The 17,214-nt window shown below is 37.6% G+C and overlaps 1 protein-coding gene and 1 long non-coding RNA gene across 2 annotated transcripts in view; one reads left to right on the top strand and one right to left on the bottom strand.

The window, feature by feature from the left end:
• Positions 1–5,887, top strand: part of LOC134649077 (activated Cdc42 kinase Ack) — a 28,201-nt gene extending 22,314 nt beyond the window's left edge. Inside the window, exons 8-10 of the mRNA XM_063503793.1 lie at positions 1,599–1,805; positions 3,335–3,454; positions 4,752–5,887. Coding sequence (XP_063359863.1) covers positions 1,599–1,805; positions 3,335–3,454; positions 4,752–5,857 — 1,433 coding nt within the window. The 3' untranslated portion in view covers positions 5,858–5,887. The remainder of the gene's footprint in view (positions 1–1,598; positions 1,806–3,334; positions 3,455–4,751) is intronic.
• A 2,444-nt stretch (positions 5,888–8,331) lies between these two features.
• LOC134649220 (uncharacterized) lies at positions 8,332–8,967 on the bottom strand. The gene is made up of 2 exons (XR_010096939.1): positions 8,852–8,967; positions 8,332–8,378 (listed from the first exon to the last, which is right to left on the bottom strand). It is a non-coding gene; the product is annotated as an uncharacterized LOC134649220 (long non-coding RNA).
• Between the last annotated feature and the right edge of the window lie 8,247 nt (positions 8,968–17,214).

Genomic DNA, 17,214 nt, shown 5'->3' with positions numbered 1-17,214 from the left:
CACCGAAAAGCGACTGGTAAATATCAAATGATATTTCGTACATAAGTTCCGAAAAACTCATTGGTACGAGCCGGGGTTCGAACCCGCGACCTCCGGATTGCAAGTTGCACGCTCTTACGGCTAGGCCACCAGCGCGCGTTATATTATACGAGTATTAGCTATTGCCGCTTATATGACGCAGTTAGTGGTGCAAATCGCTAATCTATGACTAAGTGGGGATTTTATCACGCTGTGACTATTACGTTAACGCCTTTTCCAAGCACAAGTCCTACCTAATACCTACCTACCTAATACGACCTAATAGAGTTCAAATGTAAATTGAAGAATAATCCAAAGAGTACCTTTTTCAGAGTATATTGCGCTGGTTATCCTTGGGGCAGAGGTTTATCTTTACGAATATAGAGGGTATTCATTAACATTCATGAGTGAATTGTAATTCTGACTAGGGTGTGCTCCCGGTATAGGTATTTTAATATAAAAATATTCCCTATTCTGGCATATGGGAGATATCTATAATTCGAAATCTATTGGCATAACGTGTAGGTACTTTTTAAGCCCCCTTTTTCCGTGTTTGCTTAAGGAAAATTATCCAATTTAATGTACAAATTGCGGTCAACTCAAATACAGTGGTTTTGTAACCGCAAAATAATTGTTTTTGATGACCAACACCGAATTGTCAAATATGTATTACACTAGGTATGTAAAATGTACATTATGTAAAATGTCGGTATAAATAGTACATTATTGTTGAGGCTCGGAAGTAGCTACTTGCTGGCTGAGGATTCGTTTTAAACGGACGACCTTGGGAGTTCGTTTAATAGAATCTGAAGCCAGCAAGTAGCCTTCCAGCCGAGTCATATATAGTGCTTTTCTCAAAAATGGTGCAAGAAATAGTAATATTTTACAAAGCAACGTTCTAATTTGCACAGAAAAAAGTAAAACTATTAAAAAGATTTGCTTTGCCGCCTTTAAAAAAAAATAGAACTGTATTTTTCTGCTGAAAATACGCCAACCTATTTGAGACACGTAAATAGTCGCGCTACCAACATTATAATAATAAGTACTGATCATCTGTTTGGCTGTTTAATGGACGTATGCCTTCATTTGATATGGCCATTTCAACTTTTAAAAAGTTTGGAACTCGACAAATAATGAAATTTGTATAGCTGGTCAAGCAAATCCTGTCAGTAAAAAAAGGCGCGAAATTATATTTTCTATGGGACGATTTCCCTTCGGGCCCGCATTTTTCAAATTTGCCGCCTTTTTCTACTGACAAGATCTGCTTGACCTGCTATATGCAACATTGCAGTCCCGAAATCGAGGCTGCAATGTCTTTAACTTTTTAATTTTTTGACTGACCATAAACTATACGCACTCCGCGACCTATTTTTTAACCGGCAACGTCGACTTTACCGTCCATTTTTGAGATAAATACATTTGGGGCATTATCTATGAAAAGGGACCTTATTGTCGATGGCGCTTACGCCGCACAGCGTCGCGCGGCATTGTATTTATATCGGAGCATCGTTAATAATGGCGTAAGCGCCATCGACAATAAGGTCCCTTTTCATAGATAACGTCACATTTATTTCTGCCAGCTCAAAGCGCAACATCGCCGTTCGCATCAGACGACTCGGCAGTGGTACTACGAAACAAGCGACAAACGATCGAGTCGAGACAACCGCCGAGCACACGGGCAGCGAACGCCGGCAGCAAACAGTACTACTACAACAAGCTGACCAATGATCGCCCGTTAGCGTTGGAGAAGTTAGAGCGAGCGGTGCATTCCAAGAGTTTGTCCCAAGGTACGTTGGTTATAATCAGAGCCCGGAATTCTCGTAGCATTTTTGAGCTGTCATAGGGACTTCTCATTTATCGACTTCCGATTATACATATGTATATCGATAAATACAGAATACAATATGTAAAATATGATTACGAGTAGAAGTAAACAACTTGCAGTCTTATCGCGAATGAGCGATCTCTTCGAGATAACCTTTGGATGCCAGTTTTTAGGAAAAAACAATAAAATATTATAATTTTTATTTTTATTTAGGTATATGTTTCTTATAAATTATAATGTGATAAGACTGCACGTTGTTTTTACTTCTACTCGTAATCATATTTTACATATTGTATTCTGCATTTATCGATATACATATGTATAATCGGAAGGCGATAAACGAGAAGTCCCTATGCCAGCTCAAAAATACTACGAGAATTCCGGGCTCTGGTTATGTTCTGTAGGTAGATTTTAAGTTCAACAAATCATATACATAGTAAATAAATATTATGGAAGTTGTCTAGTGTCAGCCCTAATGTGGCTGGCCAGGCCGAACTTGCTCTTAAATACTCTATTGCACGCGTGACAATAAAGTTGGCCAGCTGCGTTGACCGTGTATACGTAGGAGCCTTAGGTCTCGTTTTTTGTAAGCGTTTTATGTCTAAGCTTGTGAGGCGGTTATCTTCGAACATTTTGACACCGTTATGGATGGTAGAACGCCAAATCATATCAAGTATTCGACGATTCATCTCAAGGCACGTTGGTTCTTTTAGACGAACAATGTTAGGTATATGTAACACGCGTGAGCAATGACGGAAGCAATCAGTTCAACTACAGCTTATTATGACAATCGTAGGCTTGCTCAAGCAGCCAAAGTGTGGCGCGCAGACGCGCATTATAAAAAATACACCGTTTTTAGAATTGTGTTGTGAAGTATCCCAAAAACTCGCACATCGCAGCATCGCATCTTGACATCGCACGAAAAACTATTTTACGCACTAGTGCGGGAAAATAGGACCATAATATGTACTGTAAAAAAGGTTTTCAAATCAATATGATCTTTTGGACCATTTATTTATTATAAACTTCATTTGAATATCACGTAACCTGAACGTTGCTAGCCGGAGTTTTTGAAGACCTTTCAAATGTAGTTTTACAGTACATATGGGGCTGCTTTTCCGCACTAGTGCGTAAAATAGCACTTTTCGTGCGTATGTCGAAACTTTAAAGTGCCATATGTACTGTAAAACGTTGTTCGATACACGTGAGAATAAGTAATTCGCAACTCGTGTCGATTTAAAACACTCCCTTCGGTCGTGTTTTAATTTACCGCCACTCGTTTCGAATTTCCTCTTTCGCACTTGTATCGAAAATAACTATTACAGTACATATGGGGCTGCTTTTCCGCACTAGTGCGTAAAATAGCACTTTTCGTGCGTATGTCGAAACTTTAAAGTGCCATATGTACTGTAAAACTTTGTTCGATACACGTGCGAATAATATTCCTCTTTTTCGCACTTGTATCGAAAATAACTATTTTATTATTTGCAGTGAGAACAGACCTCCTGATCGACTTGGACATGCCGCCGGCGACGCGGATGAGCGTGCCCGCCTCCGCGATCTCGAACATCCTCTCTATATTGGACGAGCCTATTGATGTGCCTGAAGCCAGTAAGTTTCATACTGATGATCTTCGATCAACACGGAAGGGATGCGGCATTCGCACTATTTCCCCTCTGCCTAGGTACAAGATCAACTGATCTAGCGCGGGTAATAAAACTAGTTGCGCTCGGATTTTTAACTAGATCGAGTCCAGACGCGCGAGTGAACACAGCAGCAGAAAAAATGCCTAATTACTCGGTTTTATGTTGTAAAAAGAGGTCGAGGACATCAAATTTACAAAAAGGTGTTACATTTCACATGTAATATTTTTTTTACATGTCATACGTTTAATTACATTTAAACACGATTATTATATTTTAGTCTCATGTAATTGCTGGATTTATCGATTTTTCTCGCCCAGTACAAATTGCGGATCGGTCGAGCAACAAATCCGACTTCTCATCTCTTGACGAAAATGTGTTAGTGTGCGTGTTGTCACACTTGTGACTCGTCCGTACACAAAAAGAGATCGAGGTTGGCAAGATTTGTCTTTGACGTGTGTCATTTTCTATGTATTTGTGTCGTCATTACAGATTGGATTATGTATGTAAGTGTGTGATAAGTGCGACTGTGTGCACGTTCCCCCCCGCGAAAAATGGCAGAATGATTTGAATGTCAAGATATCGCTTGGGCCTATCCCTTCCGACGTGTCGGAAGCCCGTGTTGATCGAAGCTGATGATACACAATAGGGAATATTATGCGAAACTCTGCGTAGGGGGCGCCACTCTCACAATAAGTCACAATCTATGGGTCTACCGCAAACGAGAGAGTCGACATTTTATCTAACCTCTCTATCACTCTTGCATATTCGTGTGATAAAGGGGCAGATAGCAGAGTTTCGATTTCGCGTTTCCCAGTAGGCCCTTTGTAAACAAACCGCCTTGATGTATCAATGTCATATTTTTGATTGTCTGTGAAAACTTGTCAAAAAACAGTTTAAGGTACATCAGTATGTATAAGTTACTCTATGGTTTACTAAAGGCGCTACTGCCGCACTCTGGCGATAAAACATTGCAGTAATACTCCCTATTAGCACAAAAAATAATAGCAGTGTTAACACATACACTGCCAGCGGTCGCTACGCAGTGAATGTGTTCAGTAAACAAAACAGTAGTTATTATGAAAACATTAGGGATAGAAAACAATAAAATTTTACAATTTAGTCAACAAACTCCCTCTCGTTTCCGGTGCAAAGATGCCCATGATGCTTGTGATATTTCCAAGTTGGATAATTGGACGACCTATGAACCAAAATAAACGAATCAGAGTGGGGGTATTAAGTATAAAATTCGTTTTTTCTTCCAGATCGATTAGCAGACTGGGGTGAGCCAAGCACAGACAGTCTACCGAGCTTCTCACAATCCCCCCGAACCCAAAGCGCGAATCTCTCCGGAGCCAAATCTCTAGATAACCTATCTGTGTCTCAGTCACTAAGTGAACCGGACCCTTTCGACACTTCCCAATGCTGGACCGCCACACCGCCGACTCAAACACGACCGAACTATAATTTACAAGGTGAATTCAGTACTGTACACACTCAGGAATCTCATAAATACTCGAATAATTATACATCATCTACTAGTTCTACCGTAGAAAATATTTATAACAACACACCCGCCTATCAGAGTAGCTCTAGTTTAGTTCCTAATACCGGCAGCGCGACGCTTCCAAATAATTCTAGTTATAATCGATATGGAGCTGTCCCCAATAATTATAACTATGGAACGGCTCCAAAGTCGAGTGCCAACTATGGTGTGCTTCCTAACAATACTGCTATACCTAACGGGCTGCACTCGCATAGTTCAAACGTAGCCCCCTACGGATTGCCACCAAATAATACGTATTCAAACACGTTATCAGAGGAGAATGCTTCCGCCGAGGCTCTAAGAGACATATCCCTAGATGATAAAATCTCAGAATCCCTCAATCTTAGATCGAAAAACACAAACAGCGAAAAAATTTACGCAATTCACAATGTGAATGATGGTCCGTCGACGTCAGCCGCGCCTGCCTACGGGAACTACGCCAATCCCGCACAGCAGCAGTTTATCTCAAAACCCGAAGAATTTTATTCAAAACTTACAAGCAACTATGACAAGAACACCTTTGTACCCGAAAACGAGGACGAAAATGAGAAACTGCAAAAATTCTGCGAATCTGATAACACCAATAATTATTTCGATGGGAAATACAATTATTCATTGTATTCGGGTGACAGTTTCAGCAGCGATTCGACGTCGCACGGTAATGATAGTCATGCCGACGACGTGCCGAATGACGCCTCCAATAACATCTACTCAGAGATCGGCGACACGGTTTATAGCAATGCACGATTTTATGACGTGGTGCATGAAACTTCTCCGCCGCGGCCGCACCGCCCGGCCCCGCCTTGCCCTTTCCAACCGAAATAGACTTTTGGAATCTTTAGATAGTCTCATTAAATGCAAGTAAACTGGAATGTTAATTATAATAATACAGGGTGCTTCCTGTAACAGGAGCAATAAATTAAACTAAAGGTTGTACTCCTCAAACTGACCAACATTTGTTCAGCAACTTTAAAAAAATATGAATCCTTTAGACTTCCTCTTTTTCATACAAAAAAAATATTGCCTTCAATGTACGCTGACATCAGTGTGTTTGACGTTGCTTGTCACGCTTTAAACATAACAAAATTTGCAATACATTGCGTCTTAGAATAAACTTTAAAGTGTAATAAAAATCAAAACATGAGTTATTTTCAAAAGTTGCTAAACAAATGTTGGTCAGTTTGAGGAGTACAGCCTACAGTTTAATTTATTGCTCCTGTTACAGGAAGCACCCTGTATAAAGATAAGTTTTTTCAGAAGATACACTGTATATAAAGGTTTGTCGTTTCTCGAGCGTGCCATTAAGTTCGAGTAAATATGACTTGCCTAAAATTGGCACGATGTTGTTTTATGTCAAAGTAACAGTTTGGTTACCGTTCTCGGTTTACGTGTTCCGTCTCTATTTTAGCATGCAAATACGACCATTATAGTTACGACATCATAAACTAAAACAATATTACAAAGATATACGTTGCCTTTAAGACTTATCCATACCCCGAAGTTAACGGAATTCAATAAAAATACCACAACAAACATTCATCTCATTTGGTCAAAATTGTTCCACACATTGAAGGTGGAATGTTTCACATACCAAGGTAAAGATTCCATTATTCAGCGTAAAAAATATTCCGTAAAGATAAAAAGTGCCCATGGACTGCGTTGGCTGCTTAACATTAGGCGGGTCACACGCTTATTTGCCACCGTCGAGCTTCCATTATATACGGATTTCCCAATGCGATTTGCATCAATAAGTTCACCATTTATATTATGTAATGTTGACTAAATTACCCCTGTTATAGACCGACTGTTTATAAGTATGTTATTGTCTTCTAAAATCAACACAATACAGGGTGCCATTTGAGCCGTGATCAGTAATATGTTTTTCTAACTCCATAAACAACGAGCAATTTAATGCCCCTACTCTTACTAAAAACAGACAAGATTTTTTTTTGTCATTTATTTTACTTTTACAAGTGGCAATGTGGTATTTAAACAGCTTTGTAAAATATTTCAAATGAAAAATTAAGTAAATATTATTTCTAACTGGGACAAATGACAAAATTGATGTCAATGACAGTTCCGATTCAAAGAGGCGATTCAATTTACTAATTTAAATATCTTATAAGCCGTTGTAATATCCTAAATCCACTTGTAAAAGTAAAATAAATGACAAAAAATAAACGAAAAAATAAAAAAATCTTGTCTGTTTTTAGTAAGAATAGGGGCATTAAATTGCTCATTGTTTATGGAGTTAGAAAAACATATTACTGATCACGACTCAAATGGCACCCTGTAGAAATGAGTAAATTGAGTAACTATTAACTACGCGAATACATTACGATCGATGTGAACAAATGAGTAATTATTACATAGACATATCGACCGGGATATGAACCGTGATTACCTTTTGTATTGTTTTCGAGCTCCCGATATTTCGACGCAGTTACATGCATCTTGTCGATATAAGTCTAGTGAAACTAACCGTGAATCATTCGAAACTGTTAATTTTGCATAATTTGAAGACTTGTGATCTCAAAACAATGATGAACAATTGAACATCTTATTTGATGGATGTGGACGGATGGATTAGATTTTATATCTTCACTATCTTTCTAATGTATGCAGCTGCGTTTGTATGACATTAAACGGTTTTAAATTTATATCGCCATTGTATTTAAGAGCCCGTTATCGATTTTAGAGCCAAAATGTAAAATTGATAGATTTAGTCGTTGAAATTGTACTCCTTTTGTTACGTAATATCTAAATAACAAGTATTGGTTTCTATTAGCACGTCTTTTCATCTTGCCTTTTAATAATGAGGTCCCGAGCGTGCGTCACCGGCAATATATGACGAGAAGGGGCAGTTTTTAAAAATTCATAAAAAAATTATAGTGGTAAATTATAAAAAAAATATTTATAAGAACAGTTTCAGGCAGTATTGTAGATTGTTTAAGTATCAAAATTACGTTGAAATTATGTCGATTTTCACGAAAAATATTCACTTGTTTTGAAGTAATTTCTGGTAAAAATTGATTTCGTTTAACTTTCATTTACTCTTGTTCAATATCATATAACAAAAAGCGGCCAAGTGCGAGTCGGACTCGCCCATGAAGGGTTCCGTATTTAGGCGATTTATGACGTATTAAAAAAAACTACTTACTAGATCTCGTTCAAACCAATTTTCGGTGGAAGTTTACACGGTAATGTACATCATATATTTTTTTTAGTTTTATCATTCTGTTATTTTAGAAGTTACAGGGGGGGGGGGGGGGGGGGGACACATTTTACCACTTTGGAAGTGTCTCTCGCGCAAACTATTCAGTTTAGAAAAAATTATATTAGAAACCTCAATATCATTTTTGAAGACCTATCCATAGATAAGGTGAGTTCGACTAAGATAAGGACACCGGGACACCGGGTAAGATCGTATGATTCAAATTTCTGCCTGTTGCGGGGCTTTTTTTTAATGCTGGCAAGGTGATGCAATGCGCTGTTTTGTCCCGGGCATTGCATCACCTTGCCAGCATTAAAAAAAAGCCCCGCAACAGGCAGAAATTTGAATCATACGATCTTACCCGGTGTCCGATCTTAGTCGAACTCACCTTACCCCACACGTATGGGTTTGATGAAAAAAAAATTTTTGAGTTTCAGTTCGAAGTATGGGGAACCCCAAAAATTTATTGTTTTTTTTCTATTTTTGTGTGAAAATCTTAATGCGGTTCACAGAATACATCTACTTACCAAGTTTCAACAGTATAGTTCTTATAGTTTCGGAGAAAAGTGGCTGTGACATACGGACGGACAGACAGACGGACAGACGGACAGACAGACAGACAGACATGACGAATCTATAAGGGTTCCGTTTTTTGCCATTTGGCTACGGAACCCTAAAAAATGATATTAGAAACCTCAATATCATTTTTGAAGACCTATCCATAGATAAGATACCCCACACGTATAGGTTTGATGAAAAAAAAATTTTGAGTTTCAGTTCTAAGTATAGGGAACCCCAAAAATTTATTGTTTTTTTTTTCTATTTTTGTGTGAAAATCTTAATGTGGTTCACAGAATACATCTACTTACCAAGTTTCAACAGTATAGTTCTTATAGTTTCGGAGAAAAGTGACTGTGACATACACGGACAGACGGACAGACAGACAGACATGACGAATCTATAAGGGTTCCGTTTTTTGCCATTTGGCTACGGAACCCTAAAAATGTAGTCTATGAAAGTTGGAGCACAGGATATGTGTAATACAAAATTACCATTTTTAGCAGTCCAAACTTCACCAAATTTACAAATAAGATCGACTAAATCAGTGCTTTACGCGCGTTTACTTAAACGTCCCTCAGAAAAAAAAATTACTAATTTAGTGAGTCAGTTTTCAAAAAAATGATCTGTACAAATGCAAGATAAGAAGACGTGCTAATAGATACCAGTAGGTACTTGTTATTTCTATTACGTAACAAAAGGTGGACAAATTCATCGACTAAATCTATCAATTTTACATTTTTGCAACTAAAATCGATACTGGCCTCTTAAGTTTTACTCGAACATCACACGGTGCCTGACTACGAAGTACCTGTTAGATTAGTTGCTAATATAAAGTTAAGATGTGTTTCCCGTGCAACTTTGTATTATTTATTGAAATTGCTTGTATGTATGTTGGTGTGTCAATAACTATGGTTTTTAAGATTGCGTCATTCTCAAGGAAAAGGATCTTGCGATTCGCGCTTACATTGCAGTGTCGCATTTATATTTAATTACTTACGTCAATAATAGCTTGCTACAGTAACAAAAGGCCCCTTTTTTCGAAGAACGACACAATCTTTTATTATTTGACACGGAGAGGCTGCATAATTGGTTGTACTTAATAAATGCAGCTAATTTATACTTGTCTTGATATATTGTGATTGTATTATAGTACTAGTATTCATCTTCGTTTGAGATACTATAGTTCGTTTTTTTAGCATTAGAAAGAACTTGAAAGAAGGTAAGCGATCTTGACATGTCTTTTAATTGAAAAACGCTTTTTAAAAATCAGGAACTATTACTTATGAAAGCAGAAGAATATAAATGATCGTATTATATTCATAATTGTTACATATTTGCCGTAACTTTTAAAATGTGTTTTTCAATTAAAAGACACATCAAGATTGTTTACCTTATTTCTAATGCTAAAAAAACGAACTATAAGTATGCTTTGATATTCGTTGTAATACTTTTTTTGTGCGTTTTCGCATTTTTTTAAATCATTAGTGTTATACATCACAAGTAGGTAGATAATTGTATGTAAGATTAGTTATCTAAATATTGAAAAAAAAGAAGCGCTGGTGGCCTAGCGGTAAGAGCGTGCGACTTGCAATCCGGAGGTCGCGGGTTCGAACCCCGGCTCGTACCAATGAGTTTGCGGAACTTGTGTACGACTACGAAATATTATTTGATATTCCAGTCGCTTTTTCGGTGGACTAATCACAATACGGGCCTAGTTTACTCTGGGTTGGAAGGTCAGATGGCAGTCGCTTTCGTAAAAACTAGTGCCCACGCCTATTACTGGGATTAGTTGCCAAGCGGACCCCAGGCTACCATGAGCCGTGGCAAAATGCCGGGACAACGCGAGGAAGATGATGAGTTATCTAAATATTAAACAAAATTTTGCCCAAAGATATTCGGGTGAAATACAAATCGGCTGCTTAAAGCTCGAAATATTACCGTGATTCAAGGATAGAAATTTGAAGGAGGAGTGATTACACATTAAGAAATGTTTTAGAACGACTTCTACTCGGGCGAAATCGCGGGCGAGGCTAGTAATAATATATGTCAACTTATAGTTATAAGGAAAGTAAATTCTTTATACAAATTAAGTCACATTTTGTGACTAGTATGTTGTGTCATGCCTCCTTAAATTGAAGTGTTCAATTTTGGTGCTCAGCAGGCCCGTTTTTTTCTATGTTAATTAACGAGGGACGGATAGTAGTATCTCGCGCGAATCATGTGCTAGCCCGGCAGTACAGATATGATGGTCGTTCTTGTCTACGTGACAGCGTGATAAAACGGTGTCCGTCACTTTCAATCCCGCGGTTAAAATGTACTGTCAGCAGCAGAAGTTGTTAAGCGGGCCAGGTGTTCAAAATGATCTTGACGCGACTTTATTGTTAAGAGGATAAGAGCGTATCAAGCAAAGAGTAAAGTAAGAATATTAGGAAAAGAGAGCCCTCTTGAAGCATTTTATGGAAACTCATTTCAAAGCGCTATCTATAATTTGGATCCGAAACTAACTGTGTATGTGTGCGTGCACATTTACAAAAGCATCCGTATTGTGTACTTTCATCCTACATAATATTATGTCTACTTGGGTGGTTTACAAATAAATTTTTGAAGTGAAAACTTCTTTAGCGGCGCTGAGCACTTTGTGATGGAGAAAAAATGTTAAACTCGTAACAGGTAAGACGTTGATTTAAATGCCATCTAGTGAGTTTCCCTCAAACTGGTATTAATATCCCTCAAACTGGTATTAATATAACTCTAGTACTCACAGTGATGTGCTTAGGGGTTTCAAGTAATGCGACGAAACAACGCTAGATGGCGTTAACCTCAATTATACATAGTGCTGCAGGCATTTTGCACTAGATGGCGCTGTTATTAATATTCTGAGTTACAATGTCGTTGAGTTTTCACTCCTGCCGGCACTCCCGGAGTGCAACCCGTTGTTTTTTTTTGTTTGATCCAATTAGTCCTAATATTATTATGTAGGACGAAAGTACACAATTACGACGTACGAAAGTACTCAAGTAGACCTAATATTACGTGGAAAAGGTTTTAAAATAATAAAATCAAAATAAATAAATAAACATACACTGTACTTTATATTAGAGCAAGTATGTTTATTGTTTTCAATTCGGTAGTTATACAAAATAGTAAAAGACTAGGTGTTAAAACTTGCAGCTTCTGATTCTCTTTGGAATTGTTCTTTTTACCTTTGGTCATCTCAGGATCTTACAATTCCCGGTAATTTTTAGCCAAGCTCTGTAGCTCCGTACACACACACACACACACACAAAATAAATACATAAGTAATGATGTCGTGATTCTGAACTTGTTTTTTCTGACAGTAAATAACAGTTGCTATGGTTACAACCATGTGACAACATTATGAATAAAGAAAGGTCTTGACATACGAGGTATATGCAACCTTCTTAATGTTGTATTCGTGCCTTTAAATTGTACCAATTTTATAGTGACATCTGGTGACCTAGTTTGCATAATAGCAAGTCAACTTTACGCAAAAGATAATGTCTCGATCCAATTATGTAGATGTGTGACAGTTGGCAAAACTAAATGATCCAACCTGATCCAACGATTGTGACAACTTGACACGTTAGCGTCACCCATAATAGGCCATACGACTAACTCAATATAGGTTCCGTAACCTATATTTAATGGCTCACGATCGTGCGCCTGGTACCATATCTACCTCATTTTACTTACATCTATGATCCAATTATTAGAAATCGCCTGCATCTTTACTAATGTTAACTACATTTCTAATATCTAGATATCAAGGTAGCTTTGAACACCTCGCCCGCTTAGCAACTTCGGCTGCTGAATGTATATAGACTATTTTTGACAATGTGTTTGAATATTGTTGTTATTTATCTAGAAATATATTCCTTACTCCATATGAATGTATTGTACGTCAAGTGTATTTCGATGGTAGTTCTATGGTGGTCTATGCGAAGGTCATATTAAAGTGGAAATGACACTGGAGGGTTTCTGTGTAAATCTACTCAATACTACTAAATACCTCTCGAAACAGCCAAATAGTAAGAGCAGATTTACTTAGCCGACTCCCAAATAAAATATTGATGTTTTACTGGTGGAGTGAAATATTTTTAACTTTTAACGATATCACACCACCTATTTGATGTATTAGATGTCTATTACAATTCGACATGTAGAAAGGTACAGATGTAGTGCATAATCTTTTACCGTCGTATTATCACGGAAACGCACGATCGTGTTATGCTGTTTCAGTCAAACTTAGTACAAAAAGTGTTGAGGTTGACTGAAGTAGCATGACAAATACGAACGTTTCCGAGAAAATAGATACGATCGCAAAGGATTATGCACAAATCTTCTCTGCATTTCGGTCTTGCGTCTTATAACTTCGTTTGTGCTTTTGTTGGGTGTGTTCTGGCTTATAAACCCTAAGGCTGCCTATCGACTGATGCAAGGTTGCGAGAAGCAACCAATATGATTGGTTTCGTTTCCGCCCCGCTGGATTACAACCAATTGTATTGGTTGATCCCCGCACGGCTCCTCTCATCTCCACCCCAGTGGAAAGGCAGCTTAAATTTGACTGATTGGAAGTATGAACCGTTCAATATTTTTATGTGTGACGTGTTCACGTTAGAAAGGGAGGATTATACAACTCAATATAACATTGTAAGTATATGGTGCAATACAACACATCACAAGAAATTGTTAATTTTCGAAAATACATGTACATAGCTATTATAACTTGAGATATTTTTGTAGAAAAACTGGTAAGGATATGACTGATCAGTGATCATTTAAAATTGTGCCTATTTATTGTACAAATGTACAAAATTCGTTATATCCTGGCTAAGTAGTATGATCGCGTTTTGTCGGCTGACGTCGCAAATTCCTCCGGAGGAGTTACGAGATTTGCAACTTAATGTATTAGTGAATAAAGTAGCAAATCCCTAATGTCCTTTTAACCGCCAGCAATTTTTGATCGAGCGTGCTCGTGTCGCCACCGACAGTAATTTTACCAGGCAGAGTAAGGTTGGCATAGTTACGGGAGTTATAAATGTAAAAACCAAATCAGATCTTTGTCTTATTTATCAGACTGTGGCGAAATGAGCTGGATATGTAATGTCTTTTATATCAGACTCTGGCGGTTAAAGGGTTAATGCAATTACGAGGTTTGCAAATTGAGCCGACTTTAGCATGTAGAGATGATATTAATGCGATCGTGCTAGTTAGTCTGTTACCCCAATTTGATGAAAGTGCTATCTCCACACTCATTTGTACATCTTAATTTTAGTATCGATTTGATCGAGAAGCGAAGTATGTTGAGGCTATAGCGCGAGTGTGAGAGTAGCATTAGGTATGTTTTTTACGGAGTGTTTATAAACTGTCCAGTGCTAAAGTAAAAATAAGTGGTTTAATAAAAACTTATTGGCTTCGTAAGATTTGTTTCATTATTCTGCCCTCGTAATTATAACTTCATAATAGTAAACAATTTAGGTAAGGCACTAGGTATACATAAATTGTCTGTAAAAAAAGCGCGAGCGTAGCGAGTGGTTAACAAGTGGAATTTCGACCACTTCGAAGGATTCGTTGCGCTTTTAGTTTAATTTTGGAACGATTCTCTTGATCAAGTCTTCACTTGCACGAATGCCGAGTGGTAAACAAGGACACCCGTTTAAGAGGCCGGTATCGATTTTAGTCGCAAAAATGTAAAATTGATAGATTGAGTCGATGAAATTGTCCACCTTTTGTTACGTAATAGAAACAACAAGTACTGGTATCTATTAGCACGTCTTCTTATCTTGCATTTGTACAGACCATTTTTTTGAAAACTGACTCACTAAATTAGTAATGATTTTTTTTCTGATGGACGTTTAGGTAAACGCGCGTAAAGCACTGATTTAGTCGATCTTATTTGTAAATTTCGTAAAGTTTGGACTGCTAAAAATGGTAATTTTGTATTACACATATCCTGTACTCTAACTTGCATAGACTACATTTTTGTTATATGATATTGAACAAGAGTAAATGAAAGTTAGACGAAATCAATTTTCACCAGAAATTACTTCAAAACAAGTGAACATTTTTCGTTAAAATCGACTTAATTTCAACGTAATTTTGATATTTAAACAATCTACAGCATTTCCTGAAATTGTTCTTATACATCATTTTTTATAATTTATAACTATAATTTTTTGATGAATTTTTAAAAACTGCCCCTTCTCGTCATATATTGCCGGTGACGCACGCTCGGGACCTTATTATTAAAAGGCAAGATGAGAAGACGTGTTAATAGAAACCAATACTTGTTATTTAGATATTACGTAACAAAAGGAGTACAATTTCAACGACTAAATCTATCAATTTTAGATCTTGGCTCTAGAATCGTTAACGGAGCCTTAACGCCATGCCTATGGCATGCGGCGCATCATGGTGAACCTTGTTTGAATCCACGAAGGTTGACTTTAGCCGCGCTGACTTGACATTGACTTTTGATTGGGCTGTAGCCGCGAGCGTCAGTTGAGTCTTTGGCGGTCAAATGGTTAATTTCTTTATTCTCCTGACGACCCACTCCTACACTTAAGTTCTTTGTCAATTTGACATTTAAAATTAAGCTGGCTTTTGAAACCCGGTCGTCAGGAGGTTGAAACAAATAATACTTGACCCTATTTCCCGTAATACAGGAATACCTGTGAAAGTGGGAATGAATGACCAGGGCGCAGGACGCGCAGGTTGCCCTAACTGTATTCCAAGCACGATTATTACTCAACCAAGACTACTACTTGAGTAGGCTCGCAAGATTAATTTGGCGTAAGTACTTACCACTCCAGCCGCCGCACTGTAGGTTAACGACTAATAACTAATAAGCTAAAGCTGTAACGTTCCTACCGTACTAGTAGTACAGTAATGTTCTACCGTACTGTGGTACAGGGTACAGTCAGCAGCAGAAGTTGCTAAGCGGGCAAGGTGTTCAAAATGATTTTGACGCGACTTTATTGTTAGGAGAACAGGAGCGTGTCAAGGTAATTTTGAACACTTCGCCCGCTTAGCAACTTCTGCTGCTGACTGTACCTGGGGATCTATTCTAATTAAATATTTTTTATAGCTTTGATTATACTTTTCTCCTTTCACTTCATTTCGCATGCACTTATCAGCGTGATCTTCAAGGTCGTATCAAAACCATCAAGTTGTTATATGAGAATCGGGCTCCTGCTGCAGAGGGCATGTGCTTAGAGATGCCCAACGAGACATTAATCTCTTATAATGGATAGGATATCCTATGGGGTAGAGGAAATATGTCTAATTATAAATACATATGCAATACAAAATAATCAGAATTTGCGAATTTGCAAAAGGTAAAGTAAATTTAAATTCCTAAAAAAATTATGGAAGTAGTGTAAAATTTTAAGTGTGGGATTTGAGCTTTTTTAATCAGAAACCCAGGAAAAGAACCACCCCAATGTCTGCTCTGAGCTGACTGGTAAATAGAGAGCACCTAAGCAAATAAGCCATAAATTAGGTACACTATGCCAGACTGGCCAGCCTTACATACCAAATTAATATTATCCTTACTTAATCGGAATCCATATGGGGGCCTAGCTAAGATGACAATAGAACCTAAAGTGTAATTTTATGGAACTTGCTAACTATGTAAACAAACCGCCATATGGAAATTGTCTCTGAATGTTGAAATTTACTAGTGAATTTGTTTACATAGTTAGCAAGTTCCATAGAATGACACATTACATTGAAATACAATGTATCGGGATAACGGATGCAACGTATAGTACGAATACTCAAGTGACTATTTCCATACGCACATTGTTTATGTTCGACTGGCGTTTTGTACCTTCCAATGATTGTCATCTTGGCTAAGCCTCCTGACGAAGTACCTATTTACTGCCCGATTCGGATTTTGTAATAGACATCTATTAGATATCTTGTAGACATCGCCAAGATACGATAACGATATTTTTAAGATATAACTTGTCAAATTTGACTTTTCCGCGATTCTGGAGATACACTTGGACGATTTTCTAAAACGTCTCGTTATGCATTTTCAGACATCAAAACGATTTTGAAACGACCTTAAAACGACCATTTAACGTAAAAGTGACATTGGTTGCCCAAATTGAGCTGCAAAATATATCTAGTTGAAATCTAAATTAGTTGGTATCTAGTACATATCGTATCGTTCTCTTCTCTAGAACGGATCTTGTTTTCCGAATACCGCGGTTAGTCGTAGAGTACCTATCGAGAATTTTGTATAATGAATTCTTGTCTAACCGAGAATAGAACGCTACAATTAAATACTTACCAATTATAATTTTGCGTGTTCGGCAGATAAAAGAATAAGAATAGAAATGGAACTGGAAAGGCCAAGGCCACGCCAGAAATACCTACT

This window comes from Cydia amplana, chromosome 6 (genome assembly GCF_948474715.1).
Source record: "Cydia amplana chromosome 6, ilCydAmpl1.1, whole genome shotgun sequence".
NCBI classification, from domain to species: Eukaryota; Metazoa; Arthropoda; class Insecta; order Lepidoptera; family Tortricidae; genus Cydia; species Cydia amplana.
Note: the sequence above shows the minus strand (reverse complement) of the source record. Positions and strands in the feature narration are given on the sequence as shown.